Source organism: Lytechinus pictus, chromosome 12 (genome assembly GCF_037042905.1).
Source record: "Lytechinus pictus isolate F3 Inbred chromosome 12, Lp3.0, whole genome shotgun sequence".
NCBI classification, from domain to species: Eukaryota; Metazoa; Echinodermata; class Echinoidea; order Temnopleuroida; family Toxopneustidae; genus Lytechinus; species Lytechinus pictus.
Window position 1 is genome coordinate 16,754,082 of NC_087256.1, and position 19,797 is coordinate 16,773,878.

The 19,797-nt window shown below is 35.3% G+C and overlaps 2 protein-coding genes across 2 annotated transcripts in view; one reads left to right on the plus strand and one right to left on the minus strand.

Annotated features, from left to right (window-relative positions):
• Positions 1-804: 804 nt before the first annotated feature.
• Positions 805-12,230, plus strand: LOC129272478 (cytochrome P450 26A1-like; the record flags this gene model as incomplete). The annotated part of the gene is made up of 6 exons (XM_054909621.2): positions 805-954; positions 3,104-3,241; positions 4,969-5,184; positions 5,840-6,016; positions 6,667-6,927; positions 7,532-12,230. Coding segments are annotated over 6 exons (1,398 nt in total), but the record flags the coding sequence as incomplete, so codon positions are not given.
• A 286-nt stretch (positions 12,231-12,516) lies between these two features.
• LOC129273610 (myoferlin-like) overlaps positions 12,517-19,797 on the minus strand; it is a 63,282-nt gene continuing 56,001 nt past the window's right edge. Inside the window, exon 13 of the mRNA XM_064107883.1 lies at positions 12,517-14,793. Coding sequence (XP_063963953.1) covers positions 14,610-14,793 — 184 coding nt within the window. The 3' untranslated portion in view covers positions 12,517-14,609. The remainder of the gene's footprint in view (positions 14,794-19,797) is intronic.

Below are 19,797 nucleotides of genomic sequence, written 5' to 3' on the forward strand. Positions count from 1 at the left end.
CCCCACTCTCGCTCCTCGATATTACACAGAGGCATTCCAGAAAGGTGTTTCGATTGAAGTTAGGGGTTATTCCTGGGTTAAATGCAGGTTAACTTGCAGGGCAGAGTGGTGAAGGATAGGCTAACTGCATCGGGGCGGAAAAGAATTCTTTCATAATCCAAGAGCAGGTGTGAAAGGCAACAGAATTCCACGCTGTAATCCTGCTCAATAGGTGTGAACGCCTGTCAACGGTATTTTGACAGTGTGAGGTGTGAAGTAGTTCGCAGAATCTTGACACGTGCGTTTCAATGGAAGGATTACGAGTGTGTAAAAAAGAAAAAAAAAATCAATATTCACGATTAGCCTAACTATACTATACATGAAATACTATATATTGTTTACTAACATTAGTTACAGAATCAGTCATCATGGTCGCAATTTGTGCAGTTCAATTGATTCTCTAGTTTTAACGCTAGGTGATCGAGCATTTTTTGCTTGTGTAGCCCCCAAGCTCTGGAATAGCTTACCCCTAGGAAAGCACCATCCTTAAACAACTTTAAATCTAAACTCAAAACACATCTATTCAATTAATAACAAGCATTTTAGGAGTCCTATAAAGTGCAGTAGAACACATACTTTTTAAATAGTTTCTGCGCTCTATAAATCTATATTGTTATTATCATTAAAACTGACTGAATTATTTAAGCTAGAAGTACCTTTTAATGTTTATGATAAATTGATTTTACATTATTTGAGCAAATATTGACAAATATTGATATCTCTCAATACATTGATTAATTTATTGTTTCTTTTTTGTTGTTGCTTTTTCAGGGACCGTCGTTTTACGAGAAAAACTTTGCGAAATTTGGACGAATCTTCAAGACGCACCTATTTCTGAACCCCACTGTTCGAGTTTACGGGAAAGATAATATCGCCAAGATACTTCAAGGGGAGAATGATATTGTGACTTCAACGGTAAGTGTGAAGTTCGTAATTTTGTATGCATCGAAAATGGGAGAAGTTTTGATAATCATTTTTCTTTATTATCAGACAAGTTACAGTAATTGGCTTTTTGAAAGGGCACCACTTGAGTAAAAGAATAGGAGAATGTGCTTTCATATTTTATTTCGCCTTCAGGTAAAGTAGATTATCGTATAAAGTAATCACCTCTTATTCATTGCTGTCAGGTTGTTATCCTGTCAGTGTCTATTTAATAGGGATTCTTGAACCCCATCAAATATAGGCACTAGTTTAAAAAAATATTTATCATTGAAAATTTATTAAGATATAAAATAGGAAATAAACGGGAACGGGTCCATTATGGGCCTATCATTTTTCCTACAAAGAAAAACCAATGACACAAAATAGCAAATAACAAGAAATAATAATAATAATAATGATGATGATGACAACTGGGTATATTTTTAACTAATCGTAATGAATCAACAATTTTCCCTGTCTGCCTCTTTCATGTTTGATCGAAATTTAAGTTTGTCTGAAACCTGTCGTGAAGTTAAGGACATTGTTAGCGATTGAAAGGGTCTAGATAGGGAGTAATCTTGGCTTTACTATGTGGCGGCACAGCTTTGGAGCTACCCCTTGAACATTCTAATTACTTATTTCTCAACGCTATTCACGTCTTCTAAGTGCGTTATCTATACATGTCACCCCCTTAACAAGTGTTGACCCCCAGAAACACGATACATTATGTCCCTTTCTTTTAATTCCTGAAAAAAGTACAAATGATTTTGCAAGGACTGTAACATGGATTTTCCTTTAAAGAATTATTCTTTAGAAAACGGCTCATGAAAAATAGAACTCCCTCCATCCAAATCGTGAAACATTGCCAAACTGCCTAATTTGTACAAATTATTATATTTCAATACCCCTTATTCATCAAGTTATATACTTCATTAGTTTTGATTGAAAGCAGCAGTTAAAAGCATGAAAATAACTTGGTTGACCTTTAACAGATCATAAGAAATAACATTTGCACTTTTCATCTAATAAATTTTTGGCTGAAGCATACTTTTCTCTTCCGAACTGAACTTGTACCTCACTCACCGTGCGTCGCTGTTCTTAAAATTATTTACCTACTTTTTTTGTCAACTCGCTTTCTCGCCCCTTTTATTTCCTTTCTCCTACAGTTCTTCCATTTTCCATCTCCCATTACCCTCATTCACTTTCTTTACTTTCCTTAGTTTTTTTTTCTTGGATCAGTGTATAGGTCAATTTATCCCGTTTTAGAGCATCCTTTTTTATAATGATCTCGATCTATTTGAAAGTCTTTGTGTTTAATCTAGCATTCTTTAGTCTTTTTACTCTGCTTTTTCCAGTCACCCCTTTATATTCTCATGCAATGATTAATTTTCTCTATTTTTCTCTACCCTCAATCATTTCCCTAACCCATATCTCCCTCTCTCTCACAAAGCGCCTCACCCCATCTCTCTCCCCCTCTCTTTCCCCCGCTCTTTCCCTCTATTTTTCTGCCGCCCTCGCCGACTCTTTTTCTCCTTGTCTATAATTATAGCCACCCTCTATCCCCTCTTCTCTGTATACCTCTTGCTCCCACCATCGCTGTCTCTCCATCTTTCTTTCCTTTTATGCCTATCTTGATATCACAACCTTTATGTTTATGGAGTAAAATGCAACACCCCGTTCATGGTCTCCTCTCCATCATTCCTTCCACTCTTTCTCTCCACCGTGCTATCGATATCACAAATCTCACGTTTCCCTATCATTTTCAAGCTCCCACTTTCCGGGACCAATCAATCAGTTCCTATGTGATAGAGTAATTGTATTTGAGCATTCTCCCCCGCTTGGCAGCTTCACGAACTTCAACTTTCAAAGGACATTCACCCGTTCAAAACATTCCCTGTATACATATAGTCATACATACAAAATCGAGCAAAGCCTTTTTCACAAACAAGTGTTCCTAGGTATTTGAAATCTTCGCATCTGATTAGCTGAGAGTAAAATTGTCAGTGAAAAAAAATGAAACTTGCTAAAACATTCATCAACCATGAAATTTGTATTATGAAGAAATTATAGATTTCAACCTATATTTAGTCTAAAGATTAATGATTTATATATTTAGATATATATATATTTTTTTTAAATTCAGTGGCCAGCTTCAACCCGTCTCATCCTTGGGGAAGACACCCTCGCCATGGCACAGGCCGAGGAACATGCATTCATGAAGAAAAGGGTGTATGTAGCCTTTTCACACTCAGCTCTCAGTGGTTATGTCTCTATGATTCAGGTAGGTACATTAAAAGTGCAGTAGATTCATTCTGCTCATAACGCCAAATCTAAGTAGAGCAGACATATGGTCACAAATGTGCAACGTGAGACATTTATACAGATGTAATACAGGTAATTCAGAGTTAGCTTGTATGCACAGTATGCATAGCCAGAGTATTGTCTGCATTGTCTCCGGGGAAAACTTGAGGGGGGTGCAGTGATATGTGGTGTCGGGAGTCCAGTCAGTTACCCCCTCCACAAAATATAAATGTTCTCCTCATCAGCGCTTGAACATTAAAATAAGCCATAGATTTATAATCATAAAAACTCAATAATATTATCATAAAAAAGAGATTGCAGAACTCACCCTCACCATGTCCAATAGTCCAATTTGTTCCCTGTGTTGCCATGGATATGATGATAGTTGTAAATAAGGGTGGAAATCCAGTGGAAGTAGTGTCCATACATGCATAACCCAAAAGGAAAAAGCTTGGTTCCCAGCAATCAAAGAAAATATAAAAATATCCTCAGATGATATCGGCTAACAGTGGTTAAAGAGAAATAAAAAAAACATCAGCAGTCAGGCCTTACGATGAGTATGTACTGGCGAAAGTTGAAATTAAAAAGCAAATAATATTCAAATATTAGTTATCCAACTTTAGAATCCAGTAAGCCTATACTACAACATCACAGCTGTCCAGAGTGGAAAAAATGTACTCCGTAGGGTTAAGTCTTCTTATAAGACTGTCTTTATTGACCATCTGTTGATTTGCAACCAAAACAATTACCTTAGTGTAATGGTGGAGCGTTAAAGGTGATTTTGCCTGACCTATCATGTATTGAGTCACAGTGCTGTATGAACATCATGTTGTGGCTGGATCATCATATGGCTAGGTTGAACCAATGATTTGATTTAAAAAGATGTTGCTGGTCTGCTGATTTTGAAAGGCATTTGGCCAATCCAGGGTATTATGCTAGTTTCCAATTGGGTTCAAGAATCCCTAACAAAAGACACTAACAGAGAAAGCCTCTGAAAGCACCTTACCATTTGCATAATCTATTGTAATTCCCTTTGTAATTTTTTTGAGGCTTCCAGCTGTGGCCATCATGAGTTTAAGCCTTTTCACTCCAGGATCTCATTTCATAAAGACTTGTTACAATAACAAATGCCTCATTTCTATAACAAACTCACTATCAACCAATCAGATTGATGGATATCAGTAGCTTTAAACTGCAAATTTGTTATTATAATATGTTTTATGAAATTGGGCCCCAAAGGTATTTTACAATTAAATCCAAATTTTTATTTTATTCAAATTAAGTAACATAAACAAAATTATTGATAGTAGTCATAAAATTAAAGCATGTTTGCAGTGAGATCAAATGATTAATATCTACAAATGAAAAGTGATGAACAAAATATTTTTTTGGAAGACTTTGCTACATTGATGCTCTCAACCCAGGTGGATGGATAATGACAGGATGGGTCTCTTTGGATGCTGTTGGCAATTAAATATGTTTAATAGGTAATCTAGCTCAGCTTGGGAACATAGGAGCATATGGGATACTTTAAATTGGCGTAAATGGTCTGTTGGTAAATCTGCAAAATTGACTTTCCACAAGTCGAACAGATTTCTGGGATACCAATTGTCTTCGGCAAAGCTACCTGCAATACAATTATTCTTATTATTGATCGTCATCTTCATTATAATCAAACAATACTCTACTCTTTTTTTGTGAATACAGAAACCCGTCAGGACAGCCATCGAGAAGTGGTGTCAGTCTGATGAGGTGCTAGCCAGCAATGTCTTGAGACATCTGTCATTCCGTGTTGCTGCTGATGTTATCTGTGGCTTCCGTTACACCGACGAGGACGTGACAACGCTCTGTCAGAAGTTTGACGAAATCATGAAAGGCATCATGACAATCCCTTTCGATTTGCCCTTCTCTACATTTAGAAAGGTGAGCAGTGACACTAACTTCATTATACTTTCTTGTTTTCGAACTTCAAGTTTATTTTTTTTAATGACACGTGCCATGTGATTACATATAGCACAATCCCCTCTGGTTCCCTTTTCCATGTCTGTTCTACATGTATAATTTACAAGTTCCAAATACAAATAATTGAATACATTTAAACCCCAAGCTGATTATGAAAAGATACAAGTCCAAGGCAGGGGCCGCGAAGGCGGGGGGCTGGGGGGGCTTCAGACCCCCCACTTTTTTTCAAAACCATGTACAAAAACGTAAAAATTACCATATGATTGTGATTTCTTGCATGGTCAGCCCCCCCCCCCCCACTTTGAAAACCGTTCCACGGTCCCTGCAAGGAAAAGAATGTATCAAAGTCTTTCAAGTCTCCATAATATTACTTCTGGTAATACTTCTACACTGAGATTACGTTGGTGAAATCTCTCATATCAAGGGTCCGGGAACAGATGTGATTTCATTAAAGACCTTTTTCTCTATCTCTAAATTACTATCTTTCTCTCTCCCTCTTACCCTCTATCTATCCTTATCTTTCTCTTTGTATTTCTCTTCCATTTCACATACAAACACCCTATGAATTATTTCCCTTTTCAATCTCTTGTTCTCTCTTCACCTTTCGATGATCTAGGCCCTGAAGGCTCGTGACTTCATCAAACAGAACCTGGACGAGAATGTGATGCGCAAGGCTAACCTAGATCCCGAGGAAGACACCCAAGATGCCATGCGAATCCTGATCAACCTAGCCAATAAATCAGACTGCAATACTTCCAAGGAAGGCTTGTATGAAGCCATCAAGAACCAAACGGTATGCTCCTCTTCCTTCAATAAAATAAAGCACACTGGCTTAAATTGGACTTTTTCATTCATTATTACCCATTTACCCCTCATTCTGTCATTCATATATGCTTATACAGGACAATCCCACTCCAATAAAGAATGAGTTAAGATTTTTCTTGAAATGTCTCTGCAGGATAACTGGGTTTCAAATAAATTTTCAAATAATCTGTTATGAAGAACCAGGCACTTTAATATGGGTTACTGTACATATAAAATTAAGATCATTCACTACTCATATCATTATTGAATTTCATTTTCAGTGCGCTGCAAAGAATATTGAGGAAGGTTGAATAGAAGTCAAAGTCGGCTAATCACGTATCATATGCAATAATTTCATGGCCTTACCAAAGCTAGTATTTCACACCAGTTATCTGTATACATCCCATTGTTTTGTCTATGTAGTAATTTGAGATTAAGAATGGTTGACAAACTGGTTACAGTTCCCGATATTGGCCATTGTGAAATTTGGCCCTGACTTGGCAAGGAATCTAGATCAGAAGTACAATTCAGGTTATCGATAAACATCTTTATATCAGTGTTGGTAATCCAGTCATTCATTTTTGACATTTTGACATTTTGACATTTCTTAATTTTGGTGTTTCTTCCCCATTTTTTCAGATTGAGTTTTTGATAAGCGGAATGCTGTCGCTCAGTTCTGCAGCAAGCACCATGCTGTACCACCTCGCCAGGAAGCCAGAGGTCCTAGCCAAGGTTCGGGAAGAGCTGAACCAGTATGGCCTGTTGACCGACTACACCCCTCTAACCCTTAACAAGATCAACCAATGCCACTATGTCATGCAAGTTATCAAGGAATCTTTAAGAATGGTCCCTCCCATTGGTGCTACCTTCAGGACTGCACTCAAGACCTTTGAGTTAGACGTAAGTAAGCTGCTACGGGTGTGGCATTTGCCTTCGGGATATAGTTGGTCTGGGAAGAGCAGCAACGGATTGCCCAGGGTTTTCAAGAAAGTGTTGCCTGGTTGCCAAGTGAATTCTATAATTCTCATAACACTCTGTAGACCCTAGGGTAAAGTTGATAATGTGACTCTGGCTCTATTTCGTGGTACAAAGATATTGGTTGCTTTAGAAATGACTTTATATGAAAGGGTTTTGGTGTGAAGTTGTTTACCTCCTTTCCTGTAGAAACGAAAGTGAGATATACGAGGAGCAACTGTAGAAAAACAATAATGTAATTGAAGTTTTATTCAGGGCTGACAATACCAATATACAGATGGATGAGGCAATGTCAAATATTAGTATTAGGGATATCAAATCAAACTCTTCTATCTCTTAGGATGTAGGAAGTACAGAACGTCTTTGGTCATAGCAAAGATATCATTGCATCTCATACTGTTTAGTCAAATCTTAACTGATAATGATAGTTTCTGGCCTTTTGTTCAGTTGACACTCGTAGCGTTTGTATAATTAACTGGGTGTATGCCATTGCTGATTCCATCAAATATTTTGTTTTCTTCTTCTGCAGGGCAAGCAAGTTCCCAAGGGTTGGACAGTATTCTGGAGTATCCGGGAGACCATCCACTTATCAAATTCCTTCACCAACACCCACGAATTTGATCCTGATAGATTCTCACCAGAACGCAGGGAGGACAAGGTTGCTGGTCGCTTCTCCATGCCCGTCTTTGGCCATGGCACCCACAGCTGTATCGGACAGAACTTTGCACTTCTCACGTTACGCATCTTGCTTATCGAGTTGGCGCGCACCTGTGACTTTGAAACACCTAATGTAGAGAAGATTAAATTCGCATGGCTGCCGTCCCCGAAACCCAAGGGTGGTATGCCGACGCGGTTCACGCGGAAAGTTATGGTGGATCAAAATGAGAACGAGGTCTGCTACTCTAAGTCTTCGATATCTCAGGACGATGAGGGTCCATCAGGAGATGGTGTCCATCAGAGAAGTGCAACGTGTCATGCAGCATGAAGACATTCAAAATTGGACATTGTATTTTGAGAAGAACTGGACATTTACACGCACAAAGCTCTGATCTTAGCGAACACGTTTGAAATGAAGAAATTATGACGCTCTGTTATAGGGATCGATTTGATTGTCTCTACACGACACGTTCCCTTTAAACTGTAACCTTGCACTGTGGCTTTGCATTACGAATGCATATAGACAGTGGTCATGAGAAACTGATTAAACAATCCAATATGTCCTTGATTTCAACCAAATGCCAGCAAACCATTCTACATTCATCGACATGTTTCGCGCTGAAGGCTCTTGATGACATGGTGAAAATAAAGATCTTCGGTGTATGCTTTGGAAAGTAATCAAAAGTATGGAGGTTGACAAGATGTAAAGGCAAAAATATAAATATGTATACATTTGAATACACACATATACATATATATATATAATTTATATATATATATTGCCTTTTGACGGTATTCCATAGTCATGAATCTATTCACTGATAGGTTATCAATTATCTATGTATTCATTTCAGGCATTTTGTGATGACAAGGCACCTTAATATTCATATTTTATCAATTTGCAACACTGTAAATATCATGTCTTGTCTTCAATGTCTTTCCAAAGCTTATTTTCATTTGATAGGCAGATATTTCTTAGCCAACATCTTGTTTCTACTTGATGAAGCGTGGTAGTCGTAACGTTGGTTTGCGATTATTCTACTTATACATACATACATACATGTACATGTAGTGTGACAGTATTTTGTACCAACTTGGAGAAATACTTGACTCTTTATGAGTTTAAAGATGAGCAGAAAAAGCAGCTTAAGTTTTATTCAGAAAGGTAGATATGTAATGTATTTATTTATTGCTTATTTTTTCATTAAGTACGTATCTTGTTTCCGGACAAAGAAAGAGATAGAGCTTTATTTGAAATGTAATCTGGATCTGTACTTGTAAAATGTTTAGTTGCATTTTTCTGTTTGAAAGTGGAAAATGAAAACTTTTGTTGCACGATATGGTAGGTATGCGAAAATGGATTTCACCTTGTACTCTCAGGTGATAAGTGACTTGTAGTTGCAGATAAGAATAAAGTATTGGAATGGATAAGGATGTAGATTAATTTATGAAGAACATGATTTATGAGGAACAAATCAAATTATAGATCACCTACGATCACAAAAAAATGTCAAAAAGATAACGGTGTTGTTTTGATGCTATTTAATGTATTTTTAAAACCTTGTGGTTTAAATGCTGGTCTTATTCAAGCTTATTGATTTAATAGCTCGAAAGAATTGCATTTACAGTGTTTGTTTTTGTCTTAACTGTAAAAGTAAATTTTTATGTATTTATATGTGTATAGTATTGCCAAAAGAATTCTTTTATATAAAGAAAAGTATGTATTGTTACATTTTTTGAATGGATGAACAATGTTTTCAGACAAAACGGGTAATGTAAGTGGCTATATTGATTTTGTATAGAAGGGAGGTCGGTGACATGGCATGAAAATATGCTTTCTGATTTGTTTTTTTTAAGACATGACTTTTCATCATCTGTTTCCATTCAATATGTACATTGTGCACAAAATACTATGGATGTCAACTATTTACTTGCAAATTTCCAAAAAAGAGTATTGACAATTTTATTCATTCATTAAATAATTAATAGCAAACTAAATATAACTTGTTGCTGAAATCAGACAGCAGTATTGCGTCAGCGCAACAAAAGAAATGTATCCTTAACCTATTAAACAATTAGGCGTAACATTATTTAGATTTCAATGATTTACAAACACCTTGGAATATTCATCTTCACATATAATTTCAAAATAAGGAGCCAATTCATTTATGCTCATTTGATTGGCAACATTTTACATCACAATATTCCTTGACACCATTGCCATTTTTTCATATAATACACTGAAAAACTAACCACGAACACAAGGGAAAATTAAATGCTAAGTAATCAGAAAACACCTCAACCTCTTTCTAATAAGTAAAACAATGAAAACTTGCTTGTTCAATCTGGATTTTAAATTGTCGACATTAAAATGCAAATGTGTACATATATCAGAAAGATATGAAAAGGATATTGGTAACTAACTAAATCCTCTTGTGTGTGGGTCATAATAAAGGAGACGTTCCCACAGGCTCTGTAGTTTGTTTCAATGTGAGCATACCTGGGAGTCGGGCAATGGGCGAGCACAGGCTTGCCAACAAGTATGTATTAAGAATATGATTGTCACAGATTACAGAGCAGTGGGGATCAACCCTTATAGATGACATTCAAAAGTGACCTTATTCCAAACAAGGTGTGTAACTTTGAGATGTCCATCTTTTGTACCAGAATTTATTGAGAAAAAAGTGAGAGCGAGTCAGGATGGAGGAACAATTCATGTTTTGAAATATTTGTATGATCTTAGCAGTATTTTACCAGTGTGTAGTGAGGTTTTTACTGTTGCATATTTTTGATACAGGGATATTTTTCATGCGTTTGTGTGCTTTTTTCCCTTTTACAACCTTACAAATTTAAAGTTAATTTCCCCCTTTAAAACATATCCAAACATTTTTTAATTCAAAGTATTCCTTCAAATAATGCACCAGGAGTGTGCCAAAATTTAAGATTAGAATGTGTTTCTTGAAAAAGTATTGAATATTTTTGTGCATTTTTGGTTATACCTTGAACTTATGAGAGAGCTTAGTGCTGTTAGCAAAATAATTTGTTTCCATGACAACTTGATTGTTGGGAATCAAATTCAAGAAAAACAAGTGCCAAATCATGTCAAATTTTATGTGTTTATCTTCTTCCTAGATTGAATTAGAGAGAAGATATAATTAGAACCCTTTTTGATGACTTTTGTTCAGAGGTATGATAAATATTTTAATATACTGAATTAAAGCTTTTCATTATTTTGAACCTAATTTTTGTGCCCCATAATGAGTGTGTTACGAATAGAGCAAGAGAGTGGAAGAGAGAGAGAGAGAGGGGGGGGGGATACAAAAATACAGAAAGAGAAAACAAATAGTATCCAATCATTTATTCTTGTTGCTGTAAGTACCAATTATCCCGAGAACTCTTCCTTCTATTTATGGTTATATTTAGATTAGACTAAAAAGATTCAATCTTTTTTCAGCTTAAAAAATAACAAATATATGAAATTGCTGTTGTGAAATGTTATTATATATCTATTCAAAAACCTGTTTGTAAGTATACAATCATGTTGACCATTTGGGATTGAGCTTTACTTTTAAGAAAATAGGCGTAACCCTTAAGTTTTGTACTTCATGGGCTAATATCGCTGTTTGTGATTTCATTTCAAATAGAGGTATTATTATTACTTCAACTATATGATTATTGTAAGTGGTATTATCTAATCAAACATTATCATTATTATATATACTTCTGTATATTTTGGACAGTTGTTTGACATCCATGTACCATATATTTCTATCATTTTTACTCAGTAAAATATTTATGCGTATTAACAGCTGTAAGAGAAAACTAATGTGTCAGTGTGCAATTCTTATTCATGTTGTTTCCTTGATTAGTTGATTATGTGACTAATTATAACGTAAAATGAGCAATGAAGGGATGATGATGGTATAGAGAGGGGGGGGGGCAGAGGACGAGAGAGAGAGAGCGAGAACAAGGAGTGAGACAAGGAGAGAGAGAGAACAGAAATTATGACAAAGAAATATAGGATATGCACCAAAAAGACATTTGTGTCAGACATATGACTATCAGAAAAAGCTTTCTGAACAATTATCCTGAGCTCTTCTCTCATGTACATAAATTAGTATTGATATAAAACTATAAAATGTTTGTTTTTAAGATATTCCCATAACAGTTTCACAGAAACAAGTTTAACATTTAAGTCACAATAGGTTATATATTTGAATGAAATTTAAGTTTAAAAAATTTTGAAATAATTTGAACACTGCCATATTAACAGTAATTTCCATAGAAAACTTGATTGGCTCTTGAGTACTGCTTTCATGAAAGTTTTTTTTTTTAACAATGAAGGTACATGTAGTTACAATTAAAGGTAACCTTTTATGCTAAATATTCAGTTTAATAATTCAATAGTGTCACACACACACAACTTGACTTAACTGGCCACACAGGAACTTTTTACGAATCCCGAGTTTACAATATGAATTGCTTTGAAATGAGATGAGGAATTGATTAGCATTGTTACCTGGGATGGGAATGTCCCCGGCAGTAATGACTTTCCAGGTTGATGGGTAAAATATTTAAAAAAATGTCTCCAGAAGTTGGTCACTGCAAGCATCCCCACATACACATAAACACACCCTCACCCCCACACACGCACAATATCGCAAAGCCCATTAATGTACCTTTTTCTACTTTCTTTACATTATTTCTTTTAACCATTTCTTTGAAAGTCATAATATATCATTGTATAAAGTAATTCATATTTTTAAACTTTTCATCATACCTTCAAAATACACATTCAACCATCCAAACTCTTCCTATCACAATGTAATCAAGTAATTAAAAGACATCAGACACCTGTTTTCACTCTTGGAATTTAATTTGAGCAAAAAAGAGTGATCTAAATACAAAGTATGATAGAAAGAGAGAGAGAGAGACAGTCAAAATACCCGTTCCGTACTACCACTATGAAGCAACCAGAAGGCATGGAAATATTACATCATAATTCGGCATGTTCATCCCATTCAATACGTTAAGGCAGAAAATTAGATTTATAGTGAGCATTCATTGCATCTCCTCAATGAATCTTCAAAATTGGTAGAATGAACAAAATAAATTGGAAATACATGTAGTTCTCATTTTAATTGATCAGTGATTGTAACATTAAATAATAACATGTGTATTCAGATTAAGTTCCATTCCTGACAGACTTACATTAAACAGAAAAATTCTTCAAACTAATCCTTTTTGGTCTGTCAATGTAGTAAGTGTTATACGTTTATTGGACATTACATAATCATACTTTCATATATTCACATATTGTCTCCATCTATCAAATAGATAATTATAATAGAAATATATTTGTCAAATTCATTAAGTTTCATTTCATTTGCTAAATGTTTAAGGCATGATATTTCAATCAAGGCATGATCATTCTTGGAAGAAGTTTTGTGTTATTACTTTTAAAGAAAATAATGAATGGTCATCATTTCACACATCCACATCAATTCAATCATACATACAATTCCTTATGATAATTCATATTATTCAAACAAATCCTAAATAAATGCCACAATCTCAAGACAATCTTAGCTGAACTTGTGATAAGATTCATTATTACCCCATGTAACAAAATATATACTCTTTGCCACCTTTTCTACATACAAGACACTGAAATATACTTCATAAACTATACTATGGTATAATATCAATAAACAAATGTTCTCTCATTGCAACAAACACCATTTCACAAATGTATGTTAGCTGTTGACTACCTTGTAAATGCCATGATTAATAAACTGAATAAGTAAAACAATAAAAAAGTTTACAAGACATTTAGAAAAGACAATAAGAGAAACATAAATTGAATAAGACATACATATAAAAAAACATAATACATCATATCTACATCGCATATACATTTTTATTGGTTCTTTTCACTAGGCTATCATTATTTTACATTACATTTTGCCAGACTGATTTTGCAATGCATGATTTGTTTACTCGCAAGAGTATCATTTGTTTAACAAAACCCCTTTTCTTGAATTTAATTTACAAGAATTACACTGCAAATTCATATCTTTCAAAAGCAAAGTCCCAATAAATTTCACAATTTAACAAGACTTAATTGGAAATGACATGATTTTACTATTCAAAATATATATAAATACGTTCATTCCTTTATTTCTAAGTAAATAAAAATTGTAATAAGCACTTTTGAGTAATTTGAATTCATTCATGATTTTATTTTTTTCCTTGAAAAATATGAGTGGGGAAAAGACATCCCTGTGTCATTCCATTATTAATAAATTATTTTAAACAATTCAATGCATAATATAACTTTTTAACCCACATGCTACAAATATATTGTAATTCCTGTATAAAGCTATGGTGTAATCAACAGATTAAAATAAAATCAAAAGTAAGTACGTTAATGTGGCATGTTAAATGGTGCCCAGTGTCAGAACACTATTAGCAAATACAAATTCATGACAGGCACAGACTGACACAGTTGGTTCGAGAAATATTTGGTATAAGGCATACATTCGGAATTGTAGAATTCTTCTATTGCTTTCGTAAGAATACCTGACATTAAGATTAAAGCACGTTTCACATGATTTGTGAAGTGAAGACAATTCCATTACATATGATGAAAGAGTAATCTAGGATACAACTCTAGACATGGGTTTATTTTGCTCCTACCATCTTCCCCAAATCAAATCAAGGAACATATAGGACCAAACCAAACTAGCATTGCTAGCTGCCTTTGAAACTATTTGAAAGTGCTTTTAACCAAGCTCAACAAGACTAGATACCTTGTGGCCAATCTGGTAGGTTGCCCTTGATCCATTCTTGACTGACAACCCCCATACATCCATCCATTGGTAATGGTACTGACCCTACAGCTATGAGTGGTCTTTGGAGGCTTTTGGATGTCCTCAAACCAAGGATTATTATATGTTACCGAACAGCCTGTTGACCCCAGCTCCTGGTACGTTGTATATGATGAGGACGATGAAGGCTACCAGGAGGAGCAGGAGAAGGAATCCAAGGATGTACCATTTGTAGTTGTGCCAGATGATATACTTCAGGGTCTTCCAGGGGGAGGTGAACCACAAGAAGGACGTCTCTGGGCGACTACATAGGAAAGAAAAAAAAAACAATGTGTTAGTTACTCTCATTGTCGAACAGGGCATGGTGATGACTCAACTGGATATTGATTTATATTTGCCACTCTTCACCCAAGTTTTAAACGGGTGATCAGGAGGATTAGAAATTATTTTATATCTGCTTTGCTCTGCACTCTGCAGAGTGGAAATTACCACTTTATAAGCTACTTTATCATCATCACCATCATGATCATCATTACATAGTGACTGGCTATATTCCCCAACAGAGTGAAAAACATACATAAAATGGTATATGCAATTCTTTATAAAACTCAAGTGGCCCTTGGTTGACCCCAATTAGGAGCAAACAGGGGTAGTTCTTCAATTTGTTTTATTTGAAATCCAAATCTTTCCAAATTTACACACTGATAACAAAATATTCATGACAACAAACCTAAATTAGATGTTTTAATGTCAGACAGAACAATGAACCTACAAAGTACAAACAAAGCTATTAATCTTGCTATGTCATTACAATAGCATTTGTAATAGGTCCATGGTATGTCTTCCTTCTGGTGTAGGAAATGGTTAACTATAGGACACCTGATAAACTGAAATGTCTCTATTACTCTATAAAATTGCTAATTTCAACTGCTCATTCATACCATCATTGACAGAAAGAGAAACAAACATAGCAATTTGAAAACATCAGTACAGCATATCAGCTCTGCATCACTGCCTTTACATTTTACATTTACTGTGCATGGAACCATGACAAAACCTGTCCCCGACATGACCCGTAGCTTACGTCATATACAGCCCTGGGACATAATTTGCAAAATGCAATTAGAAACAGTTCAGCACACAGCCCCATCGTTTAGAAGTTTAAAAGAAAGATCTATTTTCTATTCTCCTAACCCTCATCAATCTTATTTTTTGCTCAATGCAATCTTAAGTCACTGAACCAGTGATCCTGACGTTAATTCCAATTCAGTTTGAGGTGTAAGACAAAGCTGTAAGACACCATAACATCATAACATCGAAGCCAAGTTAACCACTGAAATCCAACACAGCATCTTTTTTTTCCAATTCCTCCAATTTCTGCAACAAAGATAAAAGGAACAGACGCAGAGAAGCCCTGCCTTCATGCAGCGTAGCCATGGATACCGATTATTTCAATGTACAGCAAGAGGCAAGAAATCTCCATTTTGGCTCCAAAGATGACCAATTTATCATGGTGATCACCTATTAATTTAATGAGTCATCAGAACTGAATAGTTAATTCTTTCATCTACGTCAAATTCACCTTAGATGTCATTATCCTCTGATCACGCTTCAATCATGTTATATTTCAATAGAAAGAGGAGAATTATACATGAACATTTAAATGAAAAATACAAAAGACAGCATTGCAAGTTTGATAGATTGCGTACGCTCGAGGTAAATCCGAAATTTTCCAAGAACACCTTTAAAGATTGCCTTCTTTTTGAACATGAATAAATTGGATTTCAGTTTCTTTTATAATAAATCCTCCAAACAATCTGAAAATGTTTTTGTTGTATAACTATTTGATGCATTGTCTGAGACATCTTCAGGTCATAATGAGGTTTTTATGAAATCGCTTGAGTCTCTTTCCTTTCTTTGTTGAATTGTGACATACAATTGGGTGTAGCAAGGTGAAACAGAGATTATGTTTGCAGTAAGGGTCTAAGGAAATACATTAATAGCAGGCATTTATGACAATAGAAGACAGATTGCACATTATCGGCGCTATGCTAAATAAAAAGCTACAGCCCCAGATCTGATTCTATTGTGAGCGACACATCTCGACATTATTAGCGACAAGGCTGCATACCGATACTTCAGTTCTGACGTGATAAATGAGCAATGTAAAGAATAATTATTATTGTTCGAACTATGATTGAGAAAAAAATGCGATCATTAAAGGGAGGGCAAAGAATGATAAATTGAATACTTGAGAAATCAATGAGCGATATTTGTCACCCCTGTACATTTATTATGGACGGTATTGTAACGGGAATTAGATTTAATCATCATATCGCCAACACAACATAAGTTATTGTTCGCACGATGCTATTGTGGATGGGTCATCAAAAGTTCAATACTGTGACACCATATCTGTCCACTGATGTAACTGAAACATTCTTGAAGACCATTCCTGGGCGCAAAGCACTGCCTTGAGAGGCGAGAAAGTTAGCTTGAGTCTTCACATGACAGCTCAAAAGGAAAGAATAAAGTGCTTTATATGAGGTGTTGATTCGGCACTGTGACATGTCAATCACATCCTAAAAGGAATGAAATGACTTCAAGGTCTTGATGTGTTTCAAATGAAAAACAAACTGTAAGAATACCTTTCATAACATGAATTCCTTTCATGAGATATCTAGGTCATGCAAAATTATTCACCATTCTTCTCTCTCACAGCCTCAAATGCCCATGAGAAAGCTTATTTTCAAAGCTGTTTTTGTTTCTTCAGAGACACTCTTTGATAACTTTATTTTGCTTAAATTGATATTAAATTCCAAACATGACACGAGTGATGCAATTTAATCAATATAAAAAGAAGATTATGCACTGCAATTAACAAATTAAAATGCCCATGAGAAAGTTTATTTTCAAAGGCTTTTTTTTCTTCAAAGACACTCTCTTATAACTTATTTTGATTAAATTGATGTTAGATACCAAATATGACATGAGTGATGCAATTGAATTCAAATCAAAAGAGGATTATGCACTGTAATCAACAAATTAAAGAAATAAATTGTACATTTGAAAGGTAAACTTTATTGTTAAATTTGGTCATCCACCAGATTTGAGGGATGAATCAATCTTCTACAGAATTGGAGCGGTCATTTATTACTCAAACAAAATAGAATTTGTCCATTGGTTAAAAGTACCATTAATTATGGCTCAACAAGCTTTATTTGGTAGTCAAAGAATTACCAAAGACTTAATAATTCCATGACACAATGAAGCACCAATGCTCCTTGTTAAGTATAAAGAAATCTGTCACATTATGTCAAACAGGGAGAGTTAATGGAGTGTAACATTAACTCTTGCATTTTGATACTACTGCATTTGCATGGAGTTGTCTATTGAAGGAAAAACAACTCATTTTATCTTCTCCTGTTTTGGGGATAAAGATAAAACCTGTTTTTTACCAAATAACAGTAATCCAGTGTTGCCAAAGTATACTAAGCAGCTCACATGTTGACAAACAGGATGGAAGCATAATTTTCAAAAGTTTAAGGTAGCAAGCTTGCGATACTCTGGAAAGTATTAAAGTGAGAGTGTTATCTTAAGAGAAACAAAGGCTCCCATGTCGCAGCATTTGTCCTGATGCGAACATTTTTTTGGAGATTAGGTGTGACCTATGCTATAACAATTACAATGGCTTCTTAGTCTAATTGAAATCATCAATCTTTGGAAGTGGATTTTTGGCCCTTTGCTTGTTGGCAACCTATTTGGTCTATGAATATTGCAATGAGTAGTCAAGAGATTTGGTTAATAGGACTATATTATCAGACTCAATATAGTGAAGGCATAGCATTCTGGGTAACAAAAAGAGACACTTTGGGTAATTGAGAACAGGAGGTGTTTGTATTGAAGGTGGCTGTGCAGTATGGCCTTTAAACTGATCCTATAGGGTCCATTATCATTTCTTCCCTTCCTAATCTTTCCAAGGTGTGCAATAGGAGGATGAAGAATAAAACATCTTGGCAACATCCTTCGTTTCTCTCTCTCTCTGCTTGGGATGCCATTGCCTGCATCTCGTCCTTGCATCGGAGCGGAAGAAATCACGTTTCCGCATCCACTTAACCAGCCCCAGCCTATTCCCGGCACGTTCTACCCCTTTCGATTTTTCCATTAAGCGCCGGTTGACCCCCGCTTGAACCCCTCAAATGATTCCTTTGTTATCTTGTCACGGAAACTACATGAATGTTTTATCATCCATACTTGAAAGAAGATGTCTCTGTCTTACTCTCCCTTCAATTATATTGATCATGTGCCTTTCTTCTGTCCGGCTAGACGTAGTCCTGAAGCAGTGTCTTGAAGGGTTGGGGGCCTTTTGACGGGGGTGGATGCTAAAAAAAATCATCTTCAGTCCCAACTCAGTCCCATCTCATATTCATTTCATATAATATCCAATCAGATATTGTGAGCAGAGTAAGTTGAACACCAGAAATTAAAGATCAAGCTATTAATTATGAATTTTTCTAGGAATATACTGATTCATTTTCATCAACTTACTGAGGTAAAGAACAAAGATCTTTACAAGATCATTAAAACATTCTAGGTTGTATTTCCCATTGTTTTCTAAATGATGCAGTGTCATATTAGACTGCTTGCAGGATTCCCGTGCGAAAGACGCCGTTCTGACTGTTGACAAGGTATCTTAGTTAACTGCTCAAATTGTATGTCTGTAAGACATCGATTTACTCTCTCTAAAAACCCGCTCATAAATTATTTTTGTAACTATGATAAGGCCAACACCTATAAAGGCTAAACATAGGATCAATAACTTCAACCACAATAAATGAACCAAAATGGTATTGATTTAGTAGTTACAAACTGTCATGAGTAACCTTGTACATTGTTCGCTTACAAACATAACAATCAAAACGATGGGTCTGCACTCAGCGCTAAAATGCAGTATGTAATTGCTCTTTTAAACAGAGCCCATCAAAAAGGCAATTGCTTGAAAGAGGCCACGAAAGCAATACTCAGATAATGGAAAGAATTACTTCTGTGACAAAGAAAGACAAATGTTGATAAAACTTATATGATTAATGGGGGGGAGCACAATAGTGGTGAATAAGACCCAAGAGCTTTTCTGTTTCCTTGGCAATCGAACAAACAATTTGAATTCTCTGTTCTACAAAAAATGCTGAAATATTGACAAATGTTGAATTTGAATTTCATATATTTTGAACTGCTGCTTTCTGGTTCTATTAAAAGTATCTCCTTTTACAACTTTAATGATAAGATATTAAAGTAGCACTTGTGTCCT